Source organism: Grampus griseus, assembly GCF_964374135.1.
Source record: "Grampus griseus genome assembly, chromosome: 20".
In the NCBI taxonomy this organism is placed as follows: domain Eukaryota; kingdom Metazoa; phylum Chordata; class Mammalia; order Artiodactyla; family Delphinidae; genus Grampus; species Grampus griseus.
The window spans coordinates 45,610,251-45,623,553 of record NC_139014.1 but is presented as its reverse complement, the minus strand read 5'-3'; the positions used below and the strand labels follow the sequence as shown (position 1 = coordinate 45,623,553).

General features: G+C 41.5%; 1 protein-coding gene across 2 annotated transcripts in view; it reads right to left on the bottom strand.

The window, feature by feature from the left end:
• The window catches only part of MYH10 (myosin heavy chain 10), a 133,952-nt gene that overhangs the window by 119,204 nt on the left and 1,445 nt on the right, over positions 1-13,303 (bottom strand). For both annotated transcript variants that reach the window (XM_082679256.1, XM_082679257.1), the window contains exon 2: positions 7,800-8,176. In XM_082679256.1, the coding sequence (XP_082535382.1) occupies positions 7,800-8,144 (345 nt within the window). In that variant the 5' untranslated portion in view covers positions 8,145-8,176. The remainder of the gene's footprint in view (positions 1-7,799; positions 8,177-13,303) is intronic.

The following is a 13,303-nucleotide window of genomic DNA, read 5'->3' as shown; positions in this document are numbered from 1 at the left end:
CAAAAACTCTAAACAAAATACCAGCAAACAAAATCCAGGAATCCAGTAATACATAAAAAGAATACTTGGTCCTTGCAGGTCAGTCTTAGCACTAAAAAATATAGTATATAATTCACTACAATAACAAAATAACCAGAAAATCACACTATCACCTGATCAGAAACTGGAAAAACATGTGATAAATTAACAACCAATCAGTATTTTTAAAAATTCATCCATGCGGGATAAAAACTAGGAACAAAAGGAAACTTCCCTGAATCTAATAAAAAAATATTCAAAACAAAACAAGTCATTCTTAATAGTGAACTATTGAAAACTTTCCCTCTGACATCGGGAATGATACAAAGATGCCTCCACTAACCACTACTATACAACAAACATTTCCACTTCTTAGACAATGCAATAAAGTAATGTACAAGAATTAGAAAGGAAACAATAAAAATGTCATTATCTGCAGACAACATGAGTGTGTGCAACACGACATCCAAAAGAATCCTCAGCTAAACTACTATAATCAATTAATAAACTTAGTAAGGTTGGTGAATATAACGTCAATATACAAAAGTTAACTGTAAAAAAACATGGCAACTGTATTTCTACCTAATGGTAACAATTTAAAAACAACACTTAGGGTGTCCCTGGTGGCGCAGTGCTAGAGAATCCGCCTGCCAATGCAGGGGACACAGGTTCCAGCCCTGGTCCCAGAAGATCCCACATGCTGTGGAGCAACTAAGCCCGTGTGCCACAACTACTGAGCCTGCGAGCCTAGAGCCCGTGCTCCGCAACAAGAGAAGCCACCTCAATGAGAAGCCTGTGCACCGCAAGGAAGAGTAGCTCCCGCTCACTGCAACTAGAGAAAGCCCGAGCACAGCAACAAAGACCCAACACAGCCGAAAATAAATAAATAAAATAAATTTATTAAAAAAATAAAAATTAGGGCTTCCCTGGTGGCGCAGTGGTTGAGAGTTCGTCTGCCGATGCAGGGGACACGGGTTCGGGCCCCGGTCCGGGAAGATCCCACATGCCGTGGAGCGGCTGGGCCCGTGAGCCATGGCCGCTAAGCCTGCACGTCCGGAGCCTGTGCTCCGCAACGGGAGAGGCCACAACAGTGAGAGGCCCGCGTACCGCAAAAACAAACAAACAAACACCTAAAAATAAATCCTACAAAAAATAAATCCAACAAAGGATATACACGGCCTCTACAAAAAAAACCTAAAACATATTGAGAAAAATTAAGAACTAAATAAATGAACTAGATGAACAGATATTGTAAAGATCTCATTTCTCCTCCAAAATGAACTATAGAATCAGCAAAAACCCAATAAAAATTCCAATAAGGTTGTGTGTGTGTGTGTGTGTGTGTGTGTGTGTGTGTGTATGAAAAACTGACAAGTGGGTTCTGAAATTATACTGAAATACAAAGCACCTAACACCAGAACAATCCTAAAGAACACAAATGAGAGAACTTACCCTACTGGACACCAAGCCATAGTCTAAAGCTGTAATAATCAAGACAATGTGGTGTCAGCCCAAGGACAGGCACAGAGACCCGTGAAACAGAACAGTTCGTCAAGCACACATTTATGAGCATCTGATTTACAACAAAGGTGGCGCTTCAGAGCAGTGCAGAGAGGGCTACGTTTCAGTAAATGGCACTGGGTCAACTGAATCGCCATTTGGGGGAAAAAAGTTAACCTTGCCCCTACCTTATACCACACACAAAATTAAATTCCAAATGGAACTGAGGCTGACCCTAAGAAATGTATCACCAAATTCCCTTCTCCTCTGGCTTCAAACTGAGCTAGGCAGCAGGAGATTGAGGGTAGGGGGAGAATGAAGTCAGGATGTTTATCCCCCAGGCCCCTCCCTGCTAGTTGTCTGCTTCCCTCTAAAGGCGGCCACAATTCCTACCAGGAAGCCCTCTCCACGTGGCATCCTCTCCCAGCTGAGGTAACAGCTCTTTGTTCCTTTAAAGATGAAGATGGGTCCAGGGCTCTCAGCCATCACTAGTGCTGGGATACTGCGACATTTCTGCATCTGTTTTCTAAACTCTATTCACATGTTTGTAAATCGTCCCCTTATTAAATTCACAGAATACCTAGTTAGAGGGCCTTCTGTTTCCTGCTGGAATCTGACTGACTTAGGCATTATCTAGAAAAGCTGAAGATATGGGTTAAAGATATGCATGTCCTATATCACCCAGAAATTCCACTCCTAGTTATACACCTTCTAGAAAGCCATGCTTATGTGCACCAGGACACGTCCGAAACTGTTCACGGAAGCACTGTTTGTACAATAATAGCCACAAAATGGAAAAATAAAATGTCCAAAGACAGTTGAGAGGATAAATAAATTGGGGCAAAAATCTTACAATGGAACATTACATTCCACAAAAAGGAACGAAACACCCAAACTTTTATAGTTCAGGGCCCTTTACCACTCTTAGAAATTGTTAAAGATCCTAAAGATCTTTTGTTTTATATATTTTTATACAAATATACATACATAGTTTTTAAATGTATATTTATTCATTTAAAAATAACAATAAATAACATTTCTTATGAAAAATAACCTTTTGTTTTTCAAAATAAAAGTGAGAAGAGTGGTACAGTTTTATATTTGCAAATCTTTTATTGTCTGGCTTAATAGAAAACACTCAATTTTCTTAATAGAAAACACTCAACACTCTGTTTCAGCATTTAGTCTACTGTGATGTTGTTTTGACTGAAACACATGAAATTAGCCTTACACTGATATTTAACTGGAAAAGGGAGGAGTAGTTTAACAGCCTTTTCATGTAATTATAGATATTCCTCTTCGATACTATACCAAAACTCGACAAGTAAGAATTTCTTAAAGATTAGATGCAATGTAGCATCTGACACCCTGTCCATGAACTTTTCATACTCTGTTACATACATCAAATCCACTGGCTAAGCTTGCACAGGTGAATGAATCTTTTACCCAGGCATGATTTTGTAACATCATGTACACATCATTTGGAAAACTCTGGTTCAATGAATTGTTCAAGTCTTCCAAATGATGACATTTCACACTATATGACATTAAAAAAAAAAAATCACATTCATTAATATTGCCATCTATCTCTCATCAGGAAGGTTTTAAGTGTTGACAAGCTGTCAAGTTCACAGTGGCAGATACAAATTCTAATTTTCATGTGAAAACTCAAATTTTATCATTGTCAACAAATGCATTCAACTGTTTCCTTTAAAATGACAGGCTCACTTTGTTCATTTTCAAGAAGATGTCTGCCAAATACCCCAGTGTGAATTAATCAAAGCTTATCTATCAGCCATTCTATCAAATAAAAAGGTATTCTATCAAAACAAGTAGCAAGTTTAGTTTGCAACTCAAATAGCTACACACGTGCTTTTTTCCAAAGCAACCATCCTAGTTCAATATGCAGCAGAAGCGCTTTATGCATACTTGTCATCTCATCACACAGAATATTAAAAGATGTGTTCTCAAGAGCTGAAATAAATTCAATCATTCCTCCTGCTTTACCAAGGACATTCTGGAGTGAAACTGGATTAGTATGACCACCAGTACAGTTTGGGGTCACTGCTTTTACCCACGATAAGGTGTCAGCAGTTTTCCTCACCGTTGCTTTTACACCATCAGTACCAATGTCAACAATAAAAGGGCAAATAAAGTCTTCAATAATCATGAAAATAGTTTGGACCTCAAGGATCCCATGAAAGGGTCTTAAAGAAGCCCTAGGAGTCTGTAGAGCACCCTTTGAGAACAACTGAGTTACGTCAACACAAAGTAATGTGGGTGAATCTTAAAATTGTAATGCTGAGCAAAAATACGCAGAAAGGTATGTATTAAGGTATGTATTGAGAGAGGCATTCACGTAAAAATTCCTCAACAGGCAGAACTAAACTGTATTTTTAAGGAATGCATGCTTAGTTTGAGAAAACACACTGGGAGATTTTAAGACACTTCTCAATAATCAACAGACCAAGAAGAGAGAAATTAGTAAAGTTTAAACGCAATTAAAAAACAGTCTAACGGCCACATATAGAACTCCACACCCAACAGAAAACACATTCTTAACAAACACACATAACACTCATAAAAACTGACAATATGCTACATGAAGCAAGTCTCACAAAAACAAGGAGTGTTATTATATGGACTATATTAATTTAAAAATCAATAACACAAGGATAACTTAAAAAACAACATTTAGGAATTTTAAAAGTATACTTTTAAATGGTTCATAGGTTAAATAAGGAATAATAGAAGCTAGAAAATATTTAGAACACTAAAAATACTACATGTCAAAATGTGTGAAGTAAGCTAAAACGCAGTAGAGAAGACATCTGCAGTTTTTAAGTAGTTTTATTAAGAAGATGAAAATGACCTGAGAAGGTGGAAGTTAGGGAGATTAAATCCAAAGAAAATATAAGGAAATAACATAACCAAACCTGTTAGTAACTTACCTAAATGAACATATGTTATGTCTTATCTATAGAAATATGTCCCAATGGACTTCCCTGGTGGCGCAGTGGCTAAGAATCCGCCTGCCAATGCAGGGGACACAGGTTCGAGCCCTGGTCCGGGAAGATCCCACATGTCGTGCAGCAACTGGGCCCGTGAGCCACGACTACTGAGCCTGTGCTCTGGAGCCTCTGAGCCACAACTACTGAGCCTGCGCTGTAGAGCCCACGAGTCACAAGACAAGCTACCACGATGAGAAGCCGGTGCACTGCAACGAAGAGCAGCCCCCGCTTGCCGCAACTAGAGAAAGCCCGTGTGCAGCAACAAAGACCCAACACAGCCAAAAATAAATAAATAAAAATAAATAAATTTATTTAAAAAAAAGAAAAGAAATATATCCCAAAGGTCCTATCCAAGTTATTATAGTGTCTATACCATGGTACCTCAATTGATCAATTTCAAGTGCTGGGTGAATTCCAAAGCCCAATACTATACCCTTCACTCAGTGTTCAGCAGCCACGGCCATCCACAGCCCCATTCTCTTAGTAGGTTTCTTTAGAGTCAAGCGCTCCAACGTGAATCTTCCATAGGAACCCTTTCTCCACCCCACTAATTGAAGGTATGATCCTCCCAAACCCTCACCTCTGCTGTGACCTTAGTACTTCAAGAAAAAACTCAGAGACTTCCCTGGTGGCGCAGTGGTTAAGAATCTGCCTGCCAATGCAGGGGACACAGGTTCGAGCCCTGGTCCGGATAGATCCCACATGCCGCGGAGCAACTAAGCCCATGCGTCACAACTACTGAGCCTGCGCTCTAGAGCCTGTGAGCCACAACTACTGAGCCCGCGTGCTGCAGCTACTGAAGGCCACCTGCCTAGAGCCTGTGCTCCGCAACGAGAGAAGCCACTGCAATGAGAGGCCCGCGCACCGCAGTGGAGAGCAGCCCCTGCTCACTGCAACTAGAGAAAGCCCACGGGAAGCAACAAAGACCCAAAGCAGCCTAAAATAAATAAATAAATTTTTTAAAAAAGAAAAAACTCAGATTCTCCTTCTGTAAAGCCCAGGGGGCCGTGCTTTGAAAAGAAACCCAGAAATTCACTCCTGTTGCCCCCGAATTAAGCTGGAAAAAAAAATCAAACAAACTCAATAAAAGACACTTGCAAAGTCTTAGAATTATCATGCGAAATGGCTACAAAAGACTAAATTGTCTTTTCCCTCCTCCTTCCCTTTTACCCACAACTTCCTTCCCCTTTCTCTTTCCCTCCTCTCTCCTCCCTGCAGCAGCCCTCGAAGGCAGGGTGGGGTCTGGGGGCAGAAAGGCTCCTTTCCACAGCGCAGCACTCCACAGCTTTTTGGTTACGTCCCTGCATTTCCAGCCCTTTGCGATTCACCGCACCAGGTATCATCCAAAATTGATTCACCTCTCAAATCTCAGATGTCAACATAATGATCTGACCACAATCTCTTAACTTCCCAGTTTTCTCACTTCCTCTCTCCACTCCTTTCTCTCCAGACAAAAATGTGGCCACCTTACACATTGTGTTATTCAGTCTCAGCTGGATTCCCAATGCTGCGCTCCAATTGTTTTCTGACCCTTGTTCCTCCCCTTTCCAAACCTTACGCATTCTCAAGCCACCTTCCTCAAGCCACCTTCCGGACCCTGGTGCCTCTCACCCTTACTTTGCATCCTAACTCATAGAGAAAAAAATAAAATAAAATAAAATGAAAGAGACCACCAGGCTTGATTCAGACTACTCTGGCAAAGGTCATGAATGAACTACTCATTCTCAGATGTTCCCATGGCTAGCTCCCTCCTATCAGTCAGATTCCAGCTCAGATGCTACCTTCTCAAAGAGCCCTTCCCTGACCCGCTGGGGAAAGCCATCCCATAGTCCTGTTTTATTTCTGTATAGGATGTACCACAAAGGCAGGGATTTGGCCTGGCCTGTTCACCACACTCTCCCCAGCACCTAGAACATAGTAGGTGCTCAGTAAACATCCACTAAATAAACTAATTCGATGGGAAAACGACTTCTGCTTTGCTGAAGTTCTGAATTATACATGGACGTTAGTACCACACTCTTTGCATAAAATTCAACTTCTCTTTTCCAAATTCAGACCATTACAGTGTCAACCTTCCCCTCTACTTCTCTTCATTCTAAATCTACGTTCTATCTACCCTGCCTTCTTTCTTTTTTAAAATTTATTTTATTGAAGTATAGTTGATTTACAATGTTGTGTTCATTTCTACTGTATAGCAAAGTGATTCAGTTATACACACACACACACACACATTCTTTTTCATATTCTTTTCCATTATGGTTTATCACAGGATATTGAATATAGTTCCCTGTGCTATACAGTAGAACCTTGTTGTTTATCCATCTTATATATAATAGTTTGCATCTACTAATCCCATACTCCCAATCCATCCCTCCCCCCCCCCCTTGGCAACCACAAGTCTGTTCTCTATGTATGGGAGTCTGTTTCTGTTTTGTAGATAAACTCATTTGTGTCATATTTTAGATTCCACATATAAGTGATATCATATGGTATTTGTCTTTCTCTTTCTGACCTACTTCACTCAGTATGATAATCTCTAGGTCCATCCATGTTGCTGCTAATTACCCGGCCTTCTTTAAATCACTGCCACCCGTGTCTACCATCCCTTCAAGCCTCTTTTGGCATTAGAGATTCTTTCAGTATCTGGCTTGCATTTTCCTCTCAACCCCAATCCCTTATTACTTTCGGGAACTTCTATATGGTCACAACACCGTCAGTGACTGTGACACATGTGTCAGCTGCTAACCACAGGACAACCCCAGCCTCAATCTCACCCTGAACTGTTTCCTCTTAAAAACCTCAGCATTCTGCTTTCCGACTTCCCTGTACCCGATGACCTTGGTCTTGCTCCTCACTGAAACCTCTAAGCTTGCAGCCCCGCCACTTTATACCCCCTGGATATACACTGGATTTCCTACCAATCTGCCGTCTGTATCCCACCACTAATGCAACTCTTATTACCATATGAAAGTCCCTTATCTTTCTGCCACACGCTCTCCCCCCTCTTATTAAGCTCCAGAGCACCACTACACAAAAGTCTCAAACATCATTTTAGTATATTTAATTGCAGACTGGATTATTTAAAATTATGTGTTAAGATTTAAAGCAAAGCGAGACTTGGGTAAGCAAGGGACAATCTTTCTATCTTTAATAGAAATAGACACGTTAAACAGAGAGTATGTGAGTATTCCACATCGATTAGGACAGCATGTGTAATTTCCATTAATTCCCAGTCACCACTTCACATGATTACTTAGAGGGCATACTTACATAGATAAGTCCTGAATAGTAACGATCCTTCAGATTATGCAAAACAGAAGCTTCATTCAAGCACGTCAATTCTGCCATATCCTCCACCTTGGAAAACTTAGGTGGGTTCATCTTCTGAATATCATCTTTGTTGACCATTGCTTTCTTTCCATTCTCCGCCAACTCCACCATAACTTCATCTCCCCGCTCTTCTTTGATACTAGCTGCCTCGAAACCATGGCGTTCTGATGGAATCCACACTAGCTTTTTAGCCGTCCAATCGGCCTGAGTGGCAGGGTTGTAGATGACCGCCCTGTCCACAAAGAGATACCTCTCCGGATCTTCAAGTCCAGTTCTCTGTGCCATTGTGAACAGAAGGGATCCAAGAGCGACTGCCTCTGCGAGAAGAGGGGGAGGACAAAGTCAGATACTCCAAAATATACGATGGTTCACAAATTTTACTCTTCTAAGAAACCTAAAACAAACGCTTTGGGAAACAGAAAGCGTGAACTTTGAGTGAAGGAGCTGCGGTAGCCCTCTCCATGGCCGTACTAACGGGGTTTCCAAGGTAAATTTCAGGCCTGACCACAAATGATGACTCTGGTCGTCTGAGGACCACTCAAGATGTAGCCTGTCGCTGACGGCTGGAAAACAAGCAGGAGGGAAAGCAAAGTTCCAGTTTCACCCTTTTTTCCCTCTCCATCTCCTATTTCACCCTTACCACAAATTAAACAGGGACTTAAGAAGGGAAAGGAAAAGGAAGAAAAAGAAAACAAAGTTTCATGACAAAAGGCCCATGGAGTGCTGCTGGACCACCAGGATGTACTGATAGCTACAGAAATGCACAGTGGCTGCCAGCAGACCGCCCCTCAGGTCTAGAATGTGCCTCCCATCCTACCTTCAGACAACAGACTCGACGTTCTTCCTTACAATCACCCCAAGCCAGCCCCCTGCAGCTTTGCTATAGCCCATGTGGCCTCAGTGTGATCACGAGACCACAGAGGATGAGCGTGTAAGTTGGCATCACACCCAGCCTTTCAAGTATGTGATGGGGGCTGTTCAGGTCTCCACTCCCAGGCCCACAGCTGCTCCCCACCGGTTCCTCTCCTGCATCCCGTCCTTCATCAGGACTCACTCCTCCACTCTGGTCTCTCGCCTCTAAACAGACTCCATGCCCCTTTAGAGTGTGGGGACTGGAAGCAAACAGAATATTCCAGACACAGTCTGACCAGTGCAGAAGAAAAGGAACTGTTCACAGCCTTAGGCCACACTGGGGAAAGCACTGCTTCTGTGACTTTTACAATGAACAGTATCTCGAGACCTAAGTGGTTTACTGAGCGCTCATTTACGGTTGGTTCACAAGGAACTGTCAGCGAAAGCTCCACTCGTGGTCCTTGAAGCTACTTCTCCTCTTATACTTGTGGGATTGACTTTTTGGATCAAAGGACAGGATCTTACATTCGTCACTCACCTTTCTGATGTGACTCGTCATTCCTGCCTGACAATATCTTTCTGGAATCCAACACCATCATTAAATACTAATGTTATTACTCCAAATTCCAGGTTATTACCAATCTCATCCAAGTCAACGAAAGAAGGCAAGTGAGTAACCATCAAACCCTCCCAACTTTTCCCTCTCCCCAAAATGATGGGGATTCTTGGAAGGCAACAGAATGGAAGGCTGCAAGGGAAATCATAAAGTCATCCAAAGTTGTTATGAGGCTCTTAACCTCGAGGCTGTAGACAAAGTTCAAGCTCCGTGAAATCACTGAAATGGTCTAAAAACGTTGTACAACTTTCTCGTGTATCTGTGCTTTTCTGAGGAGAACACGTATAACTTTCTTCGGATTCTTAAAGGGATCTATTTATCTTTGTCCTAAAAGATTAAACACTGATAGTGGGTACAAGATACTAGCCCTTTCAGTCCCAGTAAGAAGGTACTAGAATCAAATAGCTAAGATTCTTCAGAAACTGGTTGTTAGCAATGTAAAGGGTTACAAACACTCATGCCCTGGGGCAGGGTTCTCAAACTTTGGCAAGGGCGCCAGCAACACCTAAAGGGCTCATTAAAATACAGACCGCGGGGCCCCACTGCCAGCATTTATGATTCAGTAGGTCTGGGGTGGAGGACCCGATAATTTGCATTTCTAACAAAAACTCCCCGATAATGCTGGACCACACTTCGAGAACCATTCCTCCACAGTTCTCTGGTTGCCATGGTGAACCACTGTTACTACCAGGTATGCTGGAGTAGAAAAAAAGGTTGAAAACCAATGTTTTAGACTAATTCATAACCTGATTTAAAGGATATGCTAACGTTTCAAGGAGTATACACTTGGATAAAACAAAAATCACAAAACAGAATAAAACAAACAAAAAAATCACAAAACATGTAACATTAAGACTTCTACCGATAGAATTGCTAATATGCTCTCTAACTATACTTGCAGTTGCCTTCCTAGGCATCCACGTGGGAGAGGGCAATAGAGAAAATATTCAAGCACACAGGTACATTCTGAAGAACGGTTTCAAAAACCCATCACCTCTCCGGACTGCACTGATAAGATTATTAACAAGTTTTTTGTCTTCCCAACCTATACACTCGCTACCCACTGCTAGGAAGAGGATGGCTCTGAAATGGGAATTATCCTGGATGAATGTGGATACAGACAATAGGACACACACTCTGCCTTAGGAAGGACAGTCTCTTAAAAGAGAAAATATCCAACTAGAACAAAATACGATAACAAGTTACTCTTATTCTTATTAGGTATAAACTGTATACCCCATACAACACTTCAGAAACTGCCTTCCTGCCTGTACGTATGCCCACATTTCTTTACTTTTACATTACACGTGTAATTATATGCTTACATTTAACAAATGACTATAAATTACAGTAACTTAACAGGTCATTTCTAGGGCAGGTCTTTTTTCTTTTTTTAAAAGTAAATCATGGATTTATAAATTATTTGATCAAATCAACACATTTTAAATTTATCAGTATGTACTTTTCCTAGGTGGGGAACCACCTATAATTTAATATAAGGGAAAAAACCCCACAAGAGATCACAATAGTGTGATTACAATATGCTCCCGATTTTGTGTGTGTGGGGAAATTACATAAACGCTTTTTTTTCTTTTTGTTTTAAAAGAAACAAATAGTCATTGGGTCTTCACTGGGTAGTGGGATCACAAACTACTTTTAATTTTTACTTTTCCAGAGTTTTCTACAACTAACTAAACACTATGAGGATGGTTTCCTGTCTTTGCCATACGGTGAGCTTACCCTCTGGTCCACAGGAGGGCCTCTATATACCTACTGATCAATACTACATGAATGGTGCCCACCCTCACTGTAAGCTTCAGCTTCTCCTCCACCACCAAAAGCTAACCATTCCTTCAAATCCTAACCCAACGCCACCCTTTCAGAAGTTCTCTTCAGGTCAACCTGGCAATTTAATCCTTAGCCTTCTCCTAACATTTTGCACCGCTCTCCTGGCATTCTTCTAACCCTCCCTCGCCTTTGTACCAGAGGACTCAGGCAGTAGGTGCTCAAATCCTTGTTTAGTTGACAGAGTCCCTGAGGCCAGTGAAGATGTTTTGTTCATCTTAACTCTTCACTTGTGGTTGCCAAATATGTTGTATTTTTTTCATTCCATTGTACATTTGGTACCTAATCTTGATAATGCTGGTATTTAACAGGGGAACCTCTCCCAAATGCTTTGCCTTTCAGAAAGGATAATACTAGAATTTTGAAAACAGCAGATACTGTTGTTATATACCACTAATCATGGCCAGGCACTATTCTAAGCAGTTTATGTATGTATTAACTCTTAATCCTCACAACAGCCCTACGTGGTAGGTACTATTCATATCTCCATTTTACAGATGAGGAACCCAAGGTTCAGAGAAAGCCAATAACTGGCTGGAGGTCACAGAGCTAAGGAGGGGCAGAGCTGGGAGTAAACTCAGTTCAGATCCAGAGCACATGCTACAAGGATGGAAGGTGAGAAGGAGAAAACTTTGAAGGGCATGTAGTACACTACATACTGCCTCTCGGATCAATTATCAATCATGGCTTCAAGAGTACAAGCTCAGGGAATTCCCTGGCGGTCCAGTGGTCAGGACTCTGTACTTCCACTGCCGGGGGCCGGGGTTCGATCCCTGATCTGGGAACTAAGATCCCACAAGCCGCCAGAAAAAAAAAAAAAAAGAATACAGGCTCGGCCAATGAACGCACTAGCACAATCTAGCAAAGGCTTTGTATTTTATAGAAAAAAAAAAAACCTACATTGGGGAAAAAAAAGGAATAAATAGGAACATCTTTGCAACAGACAGAATCTGAAGGTTCTTGGTGTCATCTGAAATAACTGCCTAATTATGGGTGAATCATTTATCTGTGCACAAATTAGCTCCCTACAGAGCCAAAGCCCCATCCCCTTCATTTGCTTTTAGACACACACACCCCTGGGCTCCATCTCCAAGGCCATTTTAGACTCTCAATGAAATATCACCCAGGAAACTTCTCGACTGCCTCCCAGCACCTACTATAGGTACAGGCACAGAAAAACAGTTTTATGAATATCTTGCATATAAAAAGCCAAACAAAAATGATGGATAAGGGATCCATATGATAGCGCATCTCTCTAAGACGGATAAGCTAAAACAGAATTGTCCCAATTTGTGTAACGCTACCACAGAGGTCACTTACATTACAGAGACCTGTAAGTCTGTTCGTTTATCAGTATCCTGTTCAACCAAATGAGCAGAAATACAAACTAAGTGCAAAAGGACACTATCGCTATTCATGGCCCAAGCCACCTCTGTGAATATCTTTACACCGTGTTAAATGTTTCTGAAACGTGGAGCCGACACCAGGAATTTTTATTCTTCCTATATGACAAGTAAGTACATCATCTGCTGAAGCCTAGAGTCTTTCACCATACAACGTGCCCTTCAAAATTTCCTCCATCTCACCTTCCATCCAGCCTGTCTTCATTGAAATGATTTCCCTAAGGAGCCCAAATAAAAAGCCAACCTCTCGGGTCACATCCCGTTGCAGCAAAAGCTAGTGCTGTATCACACAATTACACCATATGCTTTCTCCAGATAAGGACGAGAAAGAACTGAATTTAAGATGCAGAAGTAAGGAGCTGCATAAAATGGCCACTTTTCCAGCGTCCGTGACAGACAGGGCATACTTAAACATCAAAAGCATGGAACTGAAGGAGTAATTAATAAAGGTGGATTGATGAAGGAAATGAAACAATAAATACATTAAAGTTTTCCAGAGTGAGATACTATCAAGAATAATTAAGCCTGACTCAAAGAATCCTCAGCTTCAATGTTAAAAAACAAAAATCTCAGCAAAGCCGAAGTATTATATTTGATATTATATTATTCAGCGAAAACGGCAGTCTTTGTTTCATTTGCAGTCGGGATCTACCCTGCCTGCTTTCCCCTACCCCACCCCACCCCCTTCCATCCACCGCAGTGATCTCGAAGGGAACTGCAGAGGCCCC